This window comes from Diaphorina citri, unplaced genomic scaffold (genome assembly GCF_000475195.1).
Source record: "Diaphorina citri unplaced genomic scaffold, Diaci psyllid genome assembly version 1.1 scaffold1783, whole genome shotgun sequence".
Taxonomy (NCBI): domain Eukaryota; kingdom Metazoa; phylum Arthropoda; class Insecta; order Hemiptera; family Psyllidae; genus Diaphorina; species Diaphorina citri.
In genome coordinates, this window is record NW_007379209.1 from 84515 (window position 1) to 104456 (window position 19942).

Genomic DNA, 19942 nt, shown 5'->3' on the forward strand with positions numbered 1-19942 from the left:
TACCAATTTATTATGACGGTTTCACCGACGTATTATACCAATTTTCCACCGGTTTGAACGGTGCTTTAGGTCTGTTGAACCTCCTCATTTATTTGGGAGGGAGGTGGTACCTATGAAACAACATAATATCAGAAGGAACATTTTTATTATGATCACATTGACAACTCCTCTATCTTTTTTTTTTTTTTTTTTTTTTTTTAGAGGTTTGATAGAGGGGGAACTGTAACTGCTAAGGTCTTATCGTCCCGAAATCGAAGAGAGGAATACACAATAGGTAGGAGAAAACCAGCCGAGAACGAACTTTATCCGTCCAGGATAAAATCCGCACCGGGCGGAAATCGAACCCGTGACCTAGCACCTATAAAACTTTTTACGTTATGACCGATTTCTCCTCTTCTGGCTTCTGAAGCTTACAAGGCAGACGCGATACCAACTAAGCTAACTAGGCTGGCAAAAGGTGGGCTTAACCCTATCTTACCTAATGAATGATAAGGGGAATCGCCGAGAGAGGGCGGCGGTTGACTACTCGAATAGGAACTCGGGGGTTGCGCTTAACCCTATCTTACCTAATGAATGATAAGGGGAATCGCCGAGAGAGGGCGGCGGTTGACTACTCGAATAGGAACTCGGGGGTTGCGGGTTCGATGTCCGTGGCGGTGGCGGCTGCTGCTGGTTGGCTTCCTGTTCGAATTTCTTCCGGAACCGGGGTGGCAGTTCCCAGTAGGAGCCTTGGAATTGATTTCGTCCTGCGAATAGAACAATTAATGGTTAGAGGGGGAAAAAATCTAGTAATTTTTTGTATAGTATATCTGTGAAACAATTAGAAATTTTTGCGTGTTCTTCCGTATTTTTTCTGTGTACTTTTAGAACAGGATTTACCAAATCAGAATTGAGATCAATCTAGGATTGAGCTATATTAGGAACACTGCCAATGGGCTCGTCGTTAGATGAGATGTTTTATATATTGAGTTGGTTGTTTTAAATACATATTTATCTAATAATATATATGTTTGAGTGTTTCGTTCTATTAACCCTCTGGTCTTTGCGTGTTCTTCCGTATTTTTTCTGTGTACTTTTAGAACAGGATTTACCAAATCAGAATGTCAGACTGCGGCTTATTTCGCACCGCACTCCAATCCTTATCATCATACGGGACAGGAGGGGGGGAGGGTTTACTCGTAGAAGACGGGGGAGAGGGGTCCAATCTGAAACAACAATAACTTTAGGCCAGTGGCGTAGCGTGTATGACGGCCATACAATTCAAAAGTTCACTCTGATGCCCATAAATATTAATGGCATGTACCTACTGTGATGGGACTTGGTAGACCTGTGCATGAGCCCTACAAGGCCCTACACTTGAATTTTGAGGAGGACCAGCTATGAACACTACTCGTGTCGTCAGACTGCGGCTTATTTCGCACCGCACTCCAATCCTTATCATCATACAGGACAGGAGGGGGGGAGGGTTTACTCGTAGAAGACGGGGGAGAGGGGTCCAATCTGAAACAACAATAACTTTAGGCTGCTCACTGGGCACGACTGTCTGGCTCAACACCTCCACAAAACAAATATCAAAGACTCTCCTGTCTGTCCTTTATGTTCCGCTGCTCACTGGGCACGACTGTCTGGCTCAACACCTCCACAAAACAAATATCAAAGACTCTCCTGTCTGTCCTTTATGTTCCTTGAATGCCCCTGTAAACTCTTCACACCTAAATTTCTGTCCTGCCTTGGAAGCCAGCAATGACATTGTAGGGAAATATTGGGATGCGAGAGAAAATGGCCTAATGGTCAAAGATCCCGACATTTGCAACATAGGTACATACATACTTTAGGCTAAGGCCAGCCACTCACTATCAGGTAGGAGCCAGCAATGACATTGTAGGGAAATATTGGGATGTGAGAGAAAAATGGCCTAATGGTCAAAGATCCCGACATTTGCAACATAGGTACATACATACTTTAGGCTAAGGCCAGCCACTCACTATCAGGCAGACCTGACAGGTACACCTGATCAGGTCCGCCTGTCAGGTCTACCTGATAGTGTAAACAGTGTGTGTGCTCATTAGGTATCTGGTAGACCTGACAGGCGGACCTGATGAGGTGCACTTGTCAGGTCTACCTGATAGTGTAAACAGTGTGTGTGCTCATTAGGTATCTGGTAGACCTGACAGGCGGACCTGACGAGGTGCACTTGTCAGGTTTACCTGATGGTAATTATCACCTTGGCCGGAATGTTGAGAGTCAGTGCTCTTGACCACTCGGCCACAGAGGTGGGCCGTTAATATTCTTACCATATTGTACAAGAGTGCTCCCTCAGATCCTACCCTGGTGACCTGAAGGATTTTCTTACCGGACATGAAAATGCCATTGCTTATGTAGACAAAATCGATATCCGGCTATAACTTCTTATTTACATAATTATGTTCATCCATGTTATTATTATTACTTGTTTTTTTTCCACTTATGATATAAAAATACATTTCATACGATTAATAATATTCTTACCTGGGCAGTTCTTGTGGTTCATTGGATTTGCTGGAGGTAACCCAGACATCTTCATTTCTTATTTACATAATTATGTTCATCCATGTTATTATTATTATTACTTGTTAATAATATTCTTACCTGGGCAGTTCTTGTGGTTCATTGGATTTGCTGGAGGTAACCCAGACATCTTCATCCACACTCTCGGTCCAGTCGAGTCGAGACCAATGGAAAGCCAAGTTCACACTGTTACTGCCGTCCGTGTTATCCTCGCCTTCTGGGTTCGACTCCTGCTCCTGGTCCCTTTACAAGAGAAAATAAAACAGAATTATAACTGTTGCATGTGTTTCGTTTTTGTAACCTTAAAGAAAAGAAATAGGAACACTGCCAATGGGCTCGTCGTTAGATGAGATGTTTTATATATTGAGTTGATTGTTTTAAATACATATTTAGCTAATAATATATATGTTTGTGTGTTTCGTTCTATTAACCCTCTGGTCTTTGCGTGTTCTTCCGTATTTTTTCTGTGTACTTTTAGAACAGGATTTACCAAATCAGAATCAGTATATCTGGAATCTTGACCTCCGAATAAAGGTTTATCCACCACAAAAACACACATGTGAAAAAAAAAAGCCAAGTTCCTGTTCAAAAATGTCGGCCTATAAAAGTGGTGGGATCAGATAATTAAGGCCAAGTCTGCATCCATAGTTTCACATGTCTGCTGAAAATGCCAGGGTTTAAATAATCCTTTTTATAATCTTTTCTTTGTGCATTAAGAGAGAATTTCGAGGAAATGCAAACCGATTTCGAGTTATGATTAATTTTCTGTGGCGAACCTGCTTGTTCATTTATACAACTAGGAAGGAAGTTCCAGGGTCTAACTTCGTAACTTACCACCTCTAGCACCAGGGGGCGCTGTACTGTTACTATTGTACTGTTTACGCTTGGGTTCCCCGTATCTATCGTTGTAGTCCTGGCTAGATCCGTATGAGTTCTGACCCTGATGATGGCGGAATGAAGAGCCGCCTCCCCAGCCGCCTTTGCCGTCGCTGTGACCGCCACGGTGGTTTTGCTGTCGAGACCTGGAACACGAAGATGTTTGCAGGGTGTCTACCAAAATGGAAAAATAAAATTCCCTGACTTTTCTCGTTTTTCCAGTCCATTTTTTCCAAATTTCCAGTCTAACTTTTTCAAGATTTTCCACCCTATTCCCACTGCGTCACAACAGATTTTTTTTTCTTTTTCAAGTAATGTTCCCAAGCCTGTTCAACATTAATTCTCCAATCTTTTTTCATCCCACTAGGGTAAGGGCTTAAGTGAGCTATATTTAATACCCAGTTCAATCCAGAATTGAAGCCCACTCCGACTGCGTAAAACGCGGTCTTAGTGTCTTCCGCGGTTGTTTCAACTACCTAACCTATTCTGGGCTTTTCAACACAGCAATGGGTGTCCCCGACCTTACAAAGTGTATAGACTCTCGTAGAGAAAAAATAAAAATAATATACTTAATTTCATAAGAAGTTAAGAAGACACAAATGGATTAGAAGACACAAATGGATCGGGCAAATATACAGGCATAATAACTTCGTAGTCAACATCATTGAAGGAAGAAGAGAAGGAACTGAAGGAAGACAAGGAAGAGGAAGGCCCCGCATGAGCTTCATGGAGCAGATCATGGAGTATGCTGGCACAGATTCCTACAGTGAGCTGAAACAATTTCATAAGAAGTTAAGAAGACACAAATGGGTCGGGCATATATACAGGCATAATAACTTCGTAGTCAACATCATTGAAGGAAGAAGAGAAGGAAGAGGAAGGCCCCGCATGAGCTTCATGGAGCAGATCATGGAGTATGCTGGCACAGATTCCTACAGTGAGCTGAAGAGATTAACATTTCATAAGAAGTTAAGAAGACACATATGGATCGGGCATATATACAGGCATAATAACTTCGTAGTCAACATCATTGAAGGAAGAAGAGAAGGAAGAGGAAGGCCCCGCATGAGCTTCATGGAGCAGATCATGGAGTATGCTGGCACAGATTCCTACAGTGAGCTGAAGAGATTAACCCAAGACAGAGAGGCAGAGAAGAGTTGCCAACCAATCCTTGGATTGAGATGATAGATAGATAGATAGATAGATAACTTCATAAAGTAAGTCTAAACAACTCCCTTTAGTTATAGCTAGTTGGGGTCTACATCTTTGACTGAAAAGAGTAGTTCTTTTTTTTACAACTCACTCACCCACTCACTCCTCACTCTTCTTACCTCTGTTCTGATTGGTCCGTCAGGTGGGTACTGTTGAGCTGATCACTCAGCTCTGTCACGCCCACATTGTCCTCCATAGCGAGAGAAAAATGGCCTAATGGTCAAAGATCCCGACATTTGCAACATAGGTAAATACATACTTTAGGCTAAGGCCAGACACTCACTATCAGGTAGACCTGACAGGTACACCTGATCAGGTCCGCCTGTCAGGTCTACCTGATAGTGTAAACAGTGTGTGTGCTCATTAGGTATCTGGTAGACCTGACAGGCGGACCTGATGAGGTGCACTTGTCAGGTCTACCTGATGGTAATTATCACCTTGGCCGGAATGTTGGGAGTCAGTGCTCTTGACCACTCGGCCACAGAGGTGGGCCGTTAATATTCTTACCATAATGTACAAGAGTGACCCCTCAGATCCTACTCTGGTGACCTGAAGGATTTTCTTACCGGACATGAAAATGCCATTGCTTATGTAGACAAAATCGATATCCGACTTTAACTTCTTATTTACATAATTATGTTCATCCATGTTATTATTATTACTTGTTTTTTTTTTCCACTTATGATATAAAAATACATTTGTAAATGTAAATGCAATTTCTTTGTGTTATTATGTCACAACTTTGGTGCTCACTGCAGCATTGTAGGATTTTTCCCAATACATATCTCAATTCCAACAACCAATGTTTACCTACCATGCTGGCACCGGTCGCTATGTGCATTTACATGTCATAGCTACTCATTTTCCTCACGAGGCTGAGTGGTCACTGTTTCCCCCTCTTCACCCCTAGGTGGTGCTGAGGCATTGTTTACATTTCTCTCGTAAGATTTTGTACTCTGATTCAGAACGGCACTCCTGTGATTGGTTGTGGGTGGACCCGAGTCCTGACTGTCAGGGATTGGGTTACTATTGTCATCGTTCCTTGAGTTCTCAGTGGTGTCTGAAATAGAAAATTTTTTAAATATGAATTGTTTGATCATAATATTACACATGACCTTCCTGTTCCTCTTTTCATGTTGCTGCTGGGATTCAAACTCTAGTCCCCTTGGTTTTGAATTCCATGCCTTGAAAACTGCACTCCTGGGACTGAAGTTATACAAGAAAACCAATGGGGCTCAACCACTTTTTTTTTCTTCGCTGATAAAGGAAGTTCGAAACACGCTGATCTCAATAGAAATGCTTAAAATTTCATTTGAGGCTTCCTAAGATGAGAAATCTTCGTTTGAAATTTTCGAATTTTGAAACGCACAAAATTTTCGCGGGCAGCCATTTTTTCGGATGATGACGTCAGTTCATGCGAGGTCAGATACATGACGTCAGTTCAACGTACCTTTGAGCGACATTTTAGGGGATTTAGGGACCGTTTTGGATGTTTTTTAGTGTGCCAATGCACTTTTTGGGTACTTTTTCATCGGAATAGGACTCTACCTCGAAAAAAATTGTCATTTGGTTGAGACCCTATAATTTTCGCGGGCAGCCATTTTTTCGTGATGACGTCAGTTCATGCGAGGTCGTAAACCATGGCTGCTTCAACGTTATTTTTTTTGCGACCTTTGAGCGACATTTTAGGGGATTTAGGGACCGTTTTGGTGTGTTTTTGAGTGCGCCATGCTTTTTTTGGGTACTTTTACATCGGAATAGGACTCTACCTCGAAAAAAATTGTCATTTGGTTGAGCCCCATTGCACAGAAGACATACCAAAGTATAATATAAAGACCATTGTTAAAATTCCTTTAGGCTTTATTGAAATTGGTGGCAAAAAGGCCTCTGCACAGAAGACATACCAAAGTATAATATAAAGACCATTGTTAAAATTCCTTTAGGCTTTATTGAAATTGGTGGCAAAAAGGCCTCATTTCATAAAGTAAGTCCAAACAACTCCCTTTAGTTATAGCTAGTTGGGGTCTACATCATTGACTGAAAAGAGTAGTTCTTTTTTTTACAACTCACTCACCCACTCACTCCTTACTCTTCTTACCTCTGTTCTGATTGGTCCGTCAGGTGGGTACTGTTGAGCTGATCACTCATCCTTTGATTGAGATGATAGATAGATAGATAATTTCATAAAGTAAGTCTAAACAACTCCCTTTAGTTATAGCTAGTTGGGGTCTACATCATTGACTGAAAAGAGTAGTTCTTTTTTATTTTACAACTCACTCACCCACTCACTCCTTACTCTTCTTACCTCTGTTCTGATTGGTCCGTCAGGTGGGTACTGTTGAGCTGATCACTCAGCTCTGTCACGCCCACATTGTCCTCCATTGGGTCACTGGTAGGTGAGGTTAGGTCTACAGGGTCCGACGACGGAATGTCAACCGGAGACGAAGCCACCGGGTCCTGAGTGTTTCGATTGTTGTACCTTGAGAAAAAATAAATAACAGGTCAGTAAGAGTTTACATTCCTGTAAGTATTTATAATTTGAAATGAAAGGCAAATTACCCTGAAGTAATGCTTCGGTGGTGCCAGGGTAATTTGGTTGAAAAAAAAAAAGGTCAGTAAGAGTAGAATAGAATAGAATATACCTTGTTTATCCTGCTGGGATAGGATTGAAAAGTCCCTCTACCCCAGCAGTCTAAACAAGGTTTCGTATATTTTATGAGAATTAGGGAAGGCGTATTTATAGTAGGTACAATTAGTACAGGTATAATGGTCAGTGAGAGTAAGAGTAGAATAGAATAGAATATACCTTGTTTATCCTGCTGGGATAGGATTGAAAAGTCCCTTTACCCCAGCAGTCTAAACAAGGTTTCGTATATTTTATGAGAATTAGGGAAGGCGTATTTATAGTAGGTACAATTAGTACAGGTATAATAATTGTAAACAAGAACTTAATTTTAATATTATTTTAACCCAAGTATGCTATAAAGTTTTTTTTTCGAATTAAATGGATTCATTCTTTGGATTCCCTTACATTTTTTCTTACAAAGACATTTATTTTCTCTCTTAGGAATCCCTATCTCCTACCACCACTATCGATAGTAATAATCAATTGTTACTATCGATATCAATAATCGAAAGTGACTCACCTATTATTATTGCTGTATTGCTGACTGTTCCAGGGACAGTGTTCCTCCTGTCATTATTGTATTGATTATTCTTGCCATAATCTCCTTCCCCATCTCACCAAAAATTCCCATCGTTCTGCTCATATCGATAGTAATAATCGATAATTACTATCGATATCAATAATCCAAAGTGACTCACCTATTATTATTGCTGTATTGCTGACTGTTCCTCCTCCCATTATTGTACTGATTATTCTTGCCATAATCTCCCTCGCCATCTCTCCGATAGTTCCTCTCGTATCGGTTATCGATATTTCGCGGCCGATTTCTCGCCAAATCGGACTGGGATCCACGATACGGGCGATTCTGGCGGTGCAACGTTTCGTTGGAAGCGTACTTGTCAGAGGAGATGTCTTGGGAGCTACTGTAGCGAGAGTCGGACTGCTGGTACGAACGGTTGTACGGTCGGTTGTTGTACTCGTCGTAGTATTGTCTGGAAATCAGAATGGTAGGATTGAATGAATGACTAGCAAATATGATTGACAAAATTTCAGGAATAATCAAAGTTACTTCATACCCTGATGTACTATTTCTAGTATGTGCCAGGGGTACTTATAAAACGAGCCATCTTCATAATGGCTTACCTTATTTTCTATTTGACTAGGGTTCTTAGGTTCTAACTAAGAACCCTAGTCAAATAGAAAATAAGGTAAGCCATTATCTAATTTGGGTGTCTAATATGAATCTAATTAATAATAATGATTGACAAAATTTCAGGAATAATCAAAGTTACTTCATACCCTGATGTACTATTTCTAGTATGTGCCAGGGGTACTTATGATATTTTGGGAATAAATCTTGTATTATAAACTCAAGATCCATTCACATTTCACACACTGATCGCTCTATCTCCAGAACCACAACACGTAGAAAGCTGAAATTTGGTAGGAATATACTTTTTATGGTCTAGGTGTGCAATAAGAAAGGATTTTGCGAAAATCTAATGGCTTACCTTATTTTCTATTTGACTAGGGTTCTTAGTTGGGGATTATTATTTACACCGACTCGAGTTTCGCCTGATTGACAAAATTTCAGGAATAATCAAAGTTACTTCATACCCTGATGTACTATTTCTAGTATGTGCCAGGGGTACTTATGATATTTTGGGAATAAATCTTGTATTATAAACTCAAGATCCATTCACATTTCACACACTGATTGCTCTATCTCCAGAACCACGACACCTAGAAAGCTGAAATTTGGTAGGAATATTCCTTTTATGGTCTAGGTGTGCAATAAGAAAGGATTTTGCGAAAATCATCAAGATCCATTCACATTTCACACACTGATTGGTCTATCTCCAGAACCACAACACGTAGAAAGCTGAAATTTGGTAGGAATATTCTTTTTATGGTCTAGGTGTGCAATAAGAAAGGATTTTGCCAAACTCTAAACCGATCCTGAGATATGATCAATTTTTGATCGCTAAAATCTCCATAAGAAATACACAGAGTGCAGAGACTGCGGGAGAAAATCGAACCCACAACTGCGAATATCGCGAACAAACCGCGGATACTGCGCACAAACCGCGGATACTGCGCACAAAACGCGGATACCGCGATGCTCTCGACCAACATTTTGAGTTTCGTTTATGTTTTTAGTTTGATAACTATGCATCTAATAGGGAGCGCGCAGCGGGACCGTATGTTTTTATTATTTTCTACAAGTTCGGCCATACTTTTTCTACAAGTTTGGCCATGCCTCGGGATGAACTAGCGGGATTCAGCTAGTATTTCAATAAAAAATCAATTGAAAAAAAAAGTAATTTAATTCTGGCATTAGTTCAGCCATACCTTTTCTACAAGTTTGGCCATGCCTGGGGATGAACTAGCGGGATTCAGCTAGTATTTCAATAAAAAATCAATAAAAAAAAAATTAATTTAATTCTGGCATTAGTTTGGCCATACCTTTTCTACAAGTTTGGCCATGCCTCGGGATGAACTAGCGGAATTCAGCTAGTATTTCAATAAAAAATCAATTGAAAAAAAAAGTAATTTAATTCTGGCATTAGTCTCATCCTGGCAGTATAAGCAGGGTATATTCTTTCTATTCTATTCTATAACAAAACAAAGAATTTCTTGAAACATGGCCCTCGGAAAGTTAGGGTACACACATCATACAAATGGAGACACTGTCTTCCTTCTATTTATTTTGGGGCGAACATGACCTCCCTGTATCATTTTTTACTTCTTTTTTTTTTCAAGTTAGAACTTCGAACTCTCTTTTTGCTCTTTTAATTATCCTGACCAAGTCCAAAAGTTCAAGTACTTTCTTTACCTATCATCTCTGTCTCGTCTGCCATGGTGTCTACCACCACCTCCTCTATCATAGTACTCTTGTTTTTAACATTTCCAACAGCATCAGCATCCTGTTTATAGATCTAGGAACTTTTCCACCACCATGTGATTAGTTCAGAGGGAGGTTGGAATTCAAAGTTGTGTGTTTGGATGGACAGGCGAACAAGTGCCAAACATTGAATATTCTGATTTTTTTTTTTTTTTTTACCAACCTCAGATTCTTGTTGATGTTTTTAACATTTCCAACAGCATCAGCATCCTGTTTATAGATCTAGGAACTTTTCCACCACCATGGGATTAGTTCAGAGGGAGGTTGGAATTCAAAGTTGTGTGTTTGGATGGACAGGCAAACAAGTGCCAAACATTGAATATTCTGATTTGATTTTTTTTTTTTTACCAACCTCAGTGGTGCAGTTAACGCATTGGACTTTGGATCTGGAGGTTAGTGGTTTGAGCCCAAGTCAAGTCATAAAAAATTTATCATAATAATCGGGGAACGATATTTGTGATAAGCATTTAAATATGCTTAACACAATTAAAAATTCCTTTTCCCCCCTTTTTTCTGATGTTTTTTGTTTCAGATAGGACGCAAAAACAACTGCACATTCTGTGGTGTGTTCAGGCGACAAGCATTAGACCGCGGTGCTGCTATGTTGGGAGTGGACTGTGTGGCAACCGGACATAATGCGGATGATAGTCATTGATGTTGTTGTTATAGCAGCTTAGCTTTGGCCGAATGGCAATGGCAGAATAGATTTTTTTTCCATATACTGGGGTAATGGTCCCTAGTCATGTTTAAATGGCTCCTGAACTGTAGTCAACCATCATGTCATAGTTCCTTAAATCAAGCCCCTTAAAAAATACAATATAAAGAAAAAAGCGGATGATATAGCTGAGACCGTACTCATGAATGTGCTACGCGGTGACATAGCGCGACTACAGAGGTGCACAGATATCATTACGGTAAAATTAATTTCTCTCTACACAACTCAAGTTGTAAGCTGGAAATCATACAAATTAAAAGACATTGAAAATATTAAAATACAAAAAATGTCCATTGCTTGTCAATTGTCATGTTCTCTGTTATTAATAATAAATCAACGTATTTTGTAAAATACTTTGGTAACATAAATATTCTGCCCTGATTATCAAAAATAATATCAGGCCCAAAATTTGAATTATCAACTTTTTTTTTTGAAGAGGTTTGACAGAGGGAACTGTAACTGCTATGGTCTTATCGTCCCGAAATCGAAGAGAGAAGGAAGACAGCAAGGCACCTTACTATACTCTTAGGCAAACTTTCAAACTAATGTGATATTACTTTTATTACTTACCTACATCATAAGAAGGCACCTTGCTACTCTTAGACAAATTTTCAAACATAGTGATAAATTGATAATATTATCTATATTTTCTTACTTACATCATAAGAAGGCACCTGGTTACACTCGTATTGGAATGCGGATCGGGACAGATCCATTTCAATCGGAAACAACGAGTTCTTTTACTTTTATTACTTACATCATAAGAAGGCACCTTGCTACTCTTGGACAAATTTTCAAACATAGTGATAAATTGATAATATTATCTATATTTTATTACTTACATCATAAGAAGGCACCTGGTTACACTCGTATTGGAATGCGGATCGGGACAGATCCATTTCAATCGGAAACAACGAGTTCTCCCGAAGTAGATCGATGTTGGTCGAGTGATACGAGGCGAGACCCGCTATGAGCCTCTGTAGCTGACATACCACGTCCTGTGAATGGGAGAAGTTGGAAATTGACTTGAAAAACGGATTTGTTTCATAATTTGTACCAGTTTCCCAAAAATATGCTTTAAATTATACTTATGTTTAATTAATGAACTCCCCATCCGTGGCACAAGCTCCGGCTTTTACGGGTGGGTATACCATTTGTTGACTAGGTATTTATTTGAGAGAATTTTTTCTGAAAAACTAATAAATGGAAACTTCAGAAATAAAGTAGCAAGCCTAGTTTGCTTTAAGGGTAGCGCGTACGCCTTGTAAGCGCCTGGGGCGGATTTTGTCCTTTAGGCCCGTTCCCACTTGTCCCACTGTTTCTTCCAATTTTTTTTTTTTTCCGAATGCCCTGTGGGCAATATAATTTAAATGACAGTGATTCATTTTTTCTCTAGAACTCTATGGATGGCTTTTTTGCCTCCAACTTTCAGCAAAACTTTCCCACTTCACCGACACGATTTTTTTTTTTTTTTTTTTTTTTTTGACGGGACGACAAGCATTTAAATATGCTTAACACAATTAAAAATTCCTTCCCCCCCTTTTTTTCTGATGTTTTTTGTTTCAGATAGGACGCAAAAACAACTGCACATTTTGTGGTGTGTTCAGGCGACAAGCATTAGACCGCGGTGCTGCTATGTTGGGAGTGGACTGTGTGGCAACCGGACATAATGCGGATGATATAGCTGAGACCGTACTCATGAATGTGCTACGCGGTGACATAGCGCGACTACAGAGGTGCACAGATATCATTACGGTAAAATTAATTTCTCTCTACACAACTCAAGTTGTAAGCTGGAAATCATACAAATTAAAAGACATTGAAAATATTAAAATACAAAAAATGTCCATTGCTTGTCAATTGTCATGTTCTCTGTTATTAATAATAAATCAACGTATTTTGTAAAATACTTTGGTAACATAAATATTCTGCCCTGATTATCAAAAATAATATCAGGCCCAAAATTTGAATTATCAACTTTTTTTTTTTTTTTTTTTTTTTTTTTTTGAAGAGGTTTGACAGAGGGAACTGTAACTGCTATGGTCTTATCGTCCCGAAATCGAAGAGAGAAGGAAGACAGAATAGGAGAAAGCCAGCCGTTCCGAGAACGAACATTATCCCATCAGGATAAAATCCGCCCCGGGCGGGAATCGAACCCGCGGCCCTTAGCCGCTTACAAGGCAGACGCGCTACCAACTAAGCTAACTAGGCTGGCAATTATCAACTTTGAAATATCAATAATACTCTCTTCTGTATTTAGACCGGTGCAGATTCTATACCTCGCTGTAAACCACTCAAGTATGCTTATGAGAAGGAGATTGTTATGTACGCTTACTACAAGAAACTTGTGTACTTCTCTACGGAATGTATTTTTGCTCCCAACGCGTACCGGGGACATGCCCGGACCTTCCTCAAGCACCTGGAGAAAATCCGACCTGCTTCCATCATGGATATAATACACTCTGGTGAGTGAGCAACCTCCGTGGCCGAGTACGTATCACACTAGGCTTGCACTCCGGAGGACCCGGGTTCGATTCCCGGCGGGGTCGAAGTTTTTTCGGCTCTGTGCTTGTATTTTGGGGTGCACTCAGCCTCGTGAGGACAACTGAAAAGCTACTTTAATCGAGTAGCGACCAGTGGCGGCATTACAATAATATAAAAAATATAGAAATGTCAGAAATAATAAAGGAGGCTCTTAGTGATGCTGTGATATCCACAAAAATTGTGAAGAAGTTTTTTATTTCATTTTAACACTTTGGTGAGTTAAATAAATAAATGGAGTTTCTTTGTGTTATTATATCACTACTTTGATGCTCACTGCTGCATTGTAGGATTTTCCAAATATCCCCTTCAGCCCAACACCCAATGTTTACCTACGATGCTGGCACCGGTCACTATGCACATTTATATTACGTAGCTGCTCATTTTTCTCACGAGGCTGAGTAGGCCCCACAACAGCCAGTCACAAAATCAATAATTTGGATATAATTTGTTTGACCCCACCGGGAATCGGACCCAGGTCTCCCGCGTGCAAGGAGCGCAGTGACCACTACGCCATGGGAGCTGACATGAAAAGCTTTAAAATACAGGAATAGGGATTCAACACCCTCGATATGTTATCTTTGTTTTGTTTTTAATCTGCGTTGTATTTTCAGGGGAACAGATGGCAATCAAAGAAGGAGTGAAGCTGCCAAACCGGGAAGTGTGTGAGTTGTGTGGGTTTCTATCCAGTCAGAAGATATGTAAAGCTTGCAGTCTCCTAGAGGGGCTTAATAAAGGTATATAAGTAATTAAATATCAAATTAAATAATGAATCTTTGTGGTAAAGCAGAGAGCTTTTTCACAACTTTGTGCGTATCACAGTATTACAAGTCTTTAAATATCAAATTAAATAATGAATCTTTGTGGTAAAGCAGAGAGCTTTTTCACAACTTTGTGCGTATCACAGTATTACAAGTCTTTCATTTACTCAATCATCATATTTATTATTGCTCGTCTCTTCGACTTGTAATGCCGCCACTGGTCGCTACTCCATTAAAGTAGCTACTCTATTGTCGTCACGAGGCTGAGTGCACCCCAAACTCCAAGCACAGAGCCGAAAAAAACCTCGGCCCCGCCGGGAATCGAACCCGGACCTCTTGCGTGGGGAATCGAGAATTTCATGATAAAACAAAAATATCCCTAGGAAATCTTGAATTTGCTTGCTCCCCTGGAATGTCTTACTGGGGAAGTATATTTTGATCAAAGTGGAGATTATGAGGCTGTATCTTACCGTAATCTAAAGGTAAATATAATTTCTAGAAGTATTCAATGTTCTTTTTAGTTTAGATGTCTGTTTGTTCCGCTATAACTCGCGATTGTCTGGTCCGATTTTGATAAAATTTGGTACATGAACTTAAAGCATCAATGCACGTAGATCCTTGAAATTAAGGGTCCATATACTGAGCTGGGTCCATTTTTAGTCTGTGTGAGGTATACAGTTCACAGAACCACTAGTATTCTACTGCTGTGATATACTGTCCATATACTGAGCTGGGTCCATTTTTAGTCTGTGTGAGGTATACAGTTCACAGAACCACTAGTATTCTACTGCTGTGATATACTCGAATGTTTTTGAGTTCTGCTTCACCAGAAATGATTAGCATTTACAATATTTTGAAATATACCCCCATTTTTTTCTTGTTCTTTTCAAGGTCTGCCAAAACTATCCCTATCCAAGCGAAGTGTCCAGGACAGAATACGGCAGGAAAATTATAGCAAGGTTCAAAGTGCCATTGCTGAGCTGTGACCAGAGGTGAAACCTTTCATTCCTAGCAGTTTTGGAGATTAGAGAAACGTAAGTATTCGGCAAAAGTAATTATTGAAATGTCGGGCACATTTGAAGAGTAGTTGAAGAGAAAGGGTTGAAATATAACTAATGAAAACTGAATAAATAACCAGAATAACAGATACATTACACATTTGAAGAGTAGTTGAAGAGAAAGGGTTGAAATATAACTAATGAAAACTGAATAAATAACCAGAATAACAGATATATTATTTTATTTCATTATTATTTTTATTAAATTGAAATAAAATAAAAATAATAATGCCTATTTTTTTTCTTCTTTTATTTTTTATTTATAATACCATTGATAATAACAAGAGTGGTTTACCTGTCCTTTTTAAGGTAAGAGGGTGACATATTGATTGATAAGTAACATAGGTACCATAAAATATCGATATATTTATGTAATCTACCACAACCTTTCCAGTTCCCTCATTCATTAAGGTTCTTATACCTATCCATACTAGTGGCTATTTTAGTCAGGTTTCCTCACCGACATTTTGAATCAGGCAGGAAAGTGGCAATTTCAAATAGCCTGTTTTTACTTTCCTTATCCTTTACGAAGGAATCCCTTGCTAAAGAAATAGCAAAGGTTGAGTGCGAAGGGCATCCATCCATACTAGTGGCTATTTTAGTCAGGTTTCCTCACCGACATTTTGAATCAGGCAGGAAAGTGGCAATTTCAAATGGCCTGTTTTTACTTTCCTTATCCTTTACGAAGGAATCCCTTGCTAAAGAAATAGCAAAGGTTGAGTGCGAAGGGCATCCACTTGTAAACCTAACCGACATTTTGAATCAGGCAGGAAAGTGGCAACTTCAAATAGCCTGTTTTTACTTTCCTTATCCTTTACGAAGGAATCCCTTGCTAAAGAAATAGCAAAGGTTGAGTGCGAAGGGCATCCACTTGTAAATTTTGTAACCAAAACCAAATTTCAGTCCAAAGCAATCACCCTAGTTAGGGCTGATTGAGAGGCTGACGAAAAATGTCGACCCCGTCTGCACACGGAAAGGCGAAGAAAAAGATCCTTTAGGAAGGAAAGTACATAATGTATTCAACAAAATTTTTGATGGTCAGCTTTGTTATGGACTTTAGAACCGTTCTTAAGGTGGCGTTCCGATCCTAGCTGCCGGGTCGCGCGACTTCCATTACAAACTTCCAGTCGAACAAATTATTACAAAAATAGTATCTTGTTCTTTTCAAGGTCTGCCAAAACTATCCCTATCCAAGCGAAGTGTCCAGGACAGAATACGGCAGGAAAATTATAGCAAGGTTCAAAGTGCCATTGCTGAGCTGTGACCAGAGGCGTCCAAATGTCCTTTTTTTTAGTGTTTGGCCGTTCATATTAGTTATTAATGTTATTATTCATGTTTAAATCGTGGTAAAATGTGGGACATAATTATGATACCTGAAAACGGCTACTTTCCCTGTCGCGTATAATATCTCTAGTAGCGCGGTCAAACTTTCTTGACTTGGCGGGGCTCCTTTTTTTAGTGTTTGGCCGGTCATATTAGTTATTAATTGTTATTATTCATGTTTAAATCGTGGTAAAATGTGGTACATAATTATGATATGCAGGATTCGGCGTATTTGCTTGTTTGTCCCCTCTTAGAGAAACCCTGGTGACACGGCCGTCCAGACCGCTCTTTTGTGGATGGACAAGATATGAGAGATATGCTGGACACGAAAAAAGACGAGTGTTTCATTGCCGTTTTTAGATTCGGCGTATTTGCTTGTTTGTCTCCTCTTAGAGAAACCCTGGTGACATGGCCGTCCAGACCGCTCTTTTGTGGATGGACAAGATATGAGAGATATGCTGGACACGAAAAAAGACGAGTGTTTCATTGCCGTTTTTATTTCTTAGCAATGAAACAACTGCTACATTAGACTCATGTGGTCTGTGTCGCTCGTATCCCATAGAAGATCCCTCATCAGATGGACCATAAGAGATGGGCGAAAAGAGATACAGTACTTCCCACTTAGTTGCTGGACCAATACGAGAACACTAGAAAGTAACCCGTTGAAATATTTACAATTGAAATAAATATGAGTACCTACATTTTTTTTGCATTGAATCCGCGATCTTCTGCAAGGTTTGAGTTTCACTTACGGGTTTCACGGCTTTAATAGTGGCGATCCCATTTTTCTCCATCTGCCTGTGATACTCTCCAAATTGTCGGAATGCCTCACTCGCTCGGGGTTGTGGTTCTCTCACTCCTATTCCAGCAAACGCGTCACCAAAATCTGTAGGAAAAAGAGATTAATTATATATATATGTAGAAGGAGAGTCGGGAAAGGTCTCAGTTTCCCAGACTGTCCTTACGGCTTAGCACAGATAAAACAGATGATGAAGCGTTTTGCGAAAAGGATGAACGACTCTGTGTAGTATGTACGACTTTTTCTTTTTTACTTACCTGTACAATATAGAGGCAAGGACACAGAGGAGCTCCGCCTCCTATACTGATTCCAATGAGATTGGAACTGTCCTTGGCTATGGTAACTATACCAGACGTTACTGTCATCCCCCTGCAAGGGCAAATCACATGAAAATGAGATCAAGTCAACTTTGAATATTAACTCTATACCCATTAATCATGGGTGAATTAATCATGGGCATAATACAGATGATACACCCTACACCCTAGGAATGTGTCACACGTAGCTGACTCAAAACCCACCATGTATCATACCCGGTGAATTAATCATGGGCATAATACAGATGATACACCCTACACCTACACCCTAGGAATGTGTCACACGTAGCTGACTCAAAACCCACCATGTATGGACAAATGACACTGTCAGATGACATGAAATTGTGTTCGACTAACGGTGATTTTATCACGGTATTACCAGAGTTTTGTTTTTTTTTCCTTCACCTTTTCCTGTGTACAGACGGGGTCGGCGTTTTTGGTCAGCCTCTCAATCAGCCCTGGGGTGATTGCTTTGGGCTGACATTTTCGTGGAGCTTAACACACCTTTCGGAGCCTTGGTCCCTACACTTCACTCACTTCAGCCTCTAGGTGGGCTTTGTGTGTGTCTGGCCACAATTTTTTTTACAAGTGGATGCCCTTCGCACTCAGCCCCTCTCTTATGCCTTGATGAACCTTCTCTTTACATATTAAGCACAATCATTGTGATCTGCTATTTGATTTTCAGGTATTACAGGATATAGAGATGATAGTTTGGAAACAGTCAAACAAAACAAAGAGGACTATCAGATGGACTTGAAAATTCTCTCTTATGATGAATTGTATGGCTGGACAATGGATGCTATTGTTAATCAGGTGAGTTTGGGAAAGGTTTGGGAAGGTTTAAAAAGATAGGATAGGTAAAGAAAGTAAATAATAATAATAAAAAAAATATCTGTTGATCATTGCTCAGACTTTACATTTATGGCACATGTATAAAAAAAATTGACCCTCCATACACTATCAACTCTTTTTTTTTTCTTTTTTTTTTTTTTTTGGTGGGGCAAAGTAGGCAGCGGCCGCACAGCTCGGCAGCGCGACCGGGTCGCACGACCCGGCAGCTAGGATCGGAACGCCACCTTTACATTACAATGATCAAATCTTGTCTTCCGCTCTTCTGTTCTCTTTGTAATAATCTCCAACACTTCTTCATTTGTTTTGCCATGGGTTTCAAATTTTACAAGTCCAATAGGTTGGTGGTATTGCTAGGCTGTTCAAATTCTTTCAGTAGATCATTGTATTCACTGGATGCTTGAGTTTTATCTTCCACTTCCCCATCAGGTTTAGCTTCTTCCCCCATGATGAGTTCGTCGTCCCCTTGGTCATCTTCTTCGTTGCTATTCTGTAATGATAACATGGAAAATGGATATTGGTTTAGCCTTGCTCTAAAAATAATAATCTTATATTATAAAATCAAGATTCATTCACTCATTCACATTTCACACACTGATCGGTCTATCTCCTGAACCACAACACCTAGAAAGCTGAAATTTGGTAGGAATATTCCTTTTATGGTCTAGGTGTGCAATGAGAAAGGATTTTGCGAAAATCTAAATCGATCCTGAGATATGATCAATTTTCGACCGCTAAAATCTCCATAAGAAACACACAGAGTGCAGAGACTGAGGGAGAGAAATGTTCCGCTCTCGACCAACATTTTGAGTTTCTTTTATGTTTTTAGTTTGATAACTATGGAGTGCAGAGACTGAGGGAGAGAAATGTTCCGCTCTCGACCAACATTTTGAGTTTCTTTTATGTTTTTAGTTTAATAACTATGCAGCTAATAGGGAACGTGCAACGCGACCATATTTTAGATCGGTTCTACAAGTTTGGCCATGCCTTTTCTACAAGTTTGGCCATGCCTCGGGATGAAAGTTTGGCCATGCCTCGGGATGAACTAGCGGGATTCCGGAGCGAAGCGACGGGATTCAGCTAGTTATGAATATTTTCAGACAGAAAGGTGATCATGCAGTGGTAAGAGGATGCAAGTTATTTGTGAACAGAGTGTGGTACAATAAGCTGAACGAAAAGAAAGATACAGTGGCACAAAGAGGGGACGCTAATAATACACCAAGTAACTCTGGACTAAGAGACAATGGTGGGCAGATACAAGGAAAGGAAGCAAGTCAAACGCCTAAGAAATCGGGATTGGATGGAAATGATATACAAGGAGTGACCCAAGGCCAGAAGAAGAGACAAATCTCTCCTTCAGTCAAAGAAGTAGCTGGCTGGAAACCCAAAAAGTTGAAACCTCAGCTAGGAAAA

General features: G+C 39.8%; 2 protein-coding genes and 1 long non-coding RNA gene across 3 annotated transcripts in view; 1 reads left to right on the forward strand and 2 right to left on the reverse strand.

Moving 5' to 3' along the window:
- Positions 1-10149, reverse strand: part of LOC113470729 (putative uncharacterized protein DDB_G0282133) — a 14356-nt gene extending 4207 nt beyond the window's left edge. Inside the window, exons 1-12 of the mRNA XM_026829398.1 lie at positions 10098-10149; positions 8879-8912; positions 7960-8253; positions 6941-7114; positions 5744-5841; positions 5568-5695; positions 4755-4825; positions 3382-3569; positions 3038-3056; positions 2629-2790; positions 1379-1500; positions 567-746 (exon numbers count right to left, since the gene is read on the reverse strand). Of these exons, the coding sequence (XP_026685199.1) occupies positions 567-746; positions 1379-1500; positions 2629-2790; positions 3038-3056; positions 3382-3569; positions 4755-4825; positions 5568-5695; positions 5744-5841; positions 6941-7114; positions 7960-8253; positions 8879-8912; positions 10098-10149 (1522 nt within the window). The remainder of the gene's footprint in view (positions 1-566; positions 747-1378; positions 1501-2628; positions 2791-3037; positions 3057-3381; positions 3570-4754; positions 4826-5567; positions 5696-5743; positions 5842-6940; positions 7115-7959; positions 8254-8878; positions 8913-10097) is intronic.
- A 544-nt stretch (positions 10150-10693) lies between these two features.
- Positions 10694-15230, forward strand: LOC103517224 (cytoplasmic tRNA 2-thiolation protein 1-like). The gene is made up of 5 exons (XM_008482245.3): positions 10694-10798; positions 12548-12636; positions 13142-13346; positions 14037-14159; positions 15075-15230. The coding sequence occupies exons 1-5, from the start codon at positions 10768-10770 to the stop codon at positions 15167-15169; spliced, it is 543 nt and encodes a 180-aa protein (XP_008480467.1). The 5' UTR covers positions 10694-10767; the 3' UTR covers positions 15170-15230.
- Positions 15231-18777: 3547 nt separating this feature from the next.
- LOC103517223 overlaps positions 18778-19942 on the reverse strand; it is a 4442-nt gene continuing 3277 nt past the window's right edge. Inside the window, exon 2 of the long non-coding RNA XR_541795.3 lies at positions 18778-19019. This is a non-coding gene — a long non-coding RNA (uncharacterized LOC103517223). The remainder of the gene's footprint in view (positions 19020-19942) is intronic.

Coding starts and splice junctions, on each gene's coding strand:
- LOC103517224 (XM_008482245.3), top strand. CDS start 10,768: ATGTTGGGAGTGGACTGTGTGGCAACCGGAC. Junction 10,799..12,547: donor GGACTGTGTGGCAACCGGAC/ATAATGCGGATG, acceptor TGGCAACCGGAC/ATAATGCGGATGATATAGCT. Junction 12,637..13,141: donor GGTGCACAGATATCATTACG/GTAAAATTAATT, acceptor TTCTGTATTTAG/ACCGGTGCAGATTCTATACC.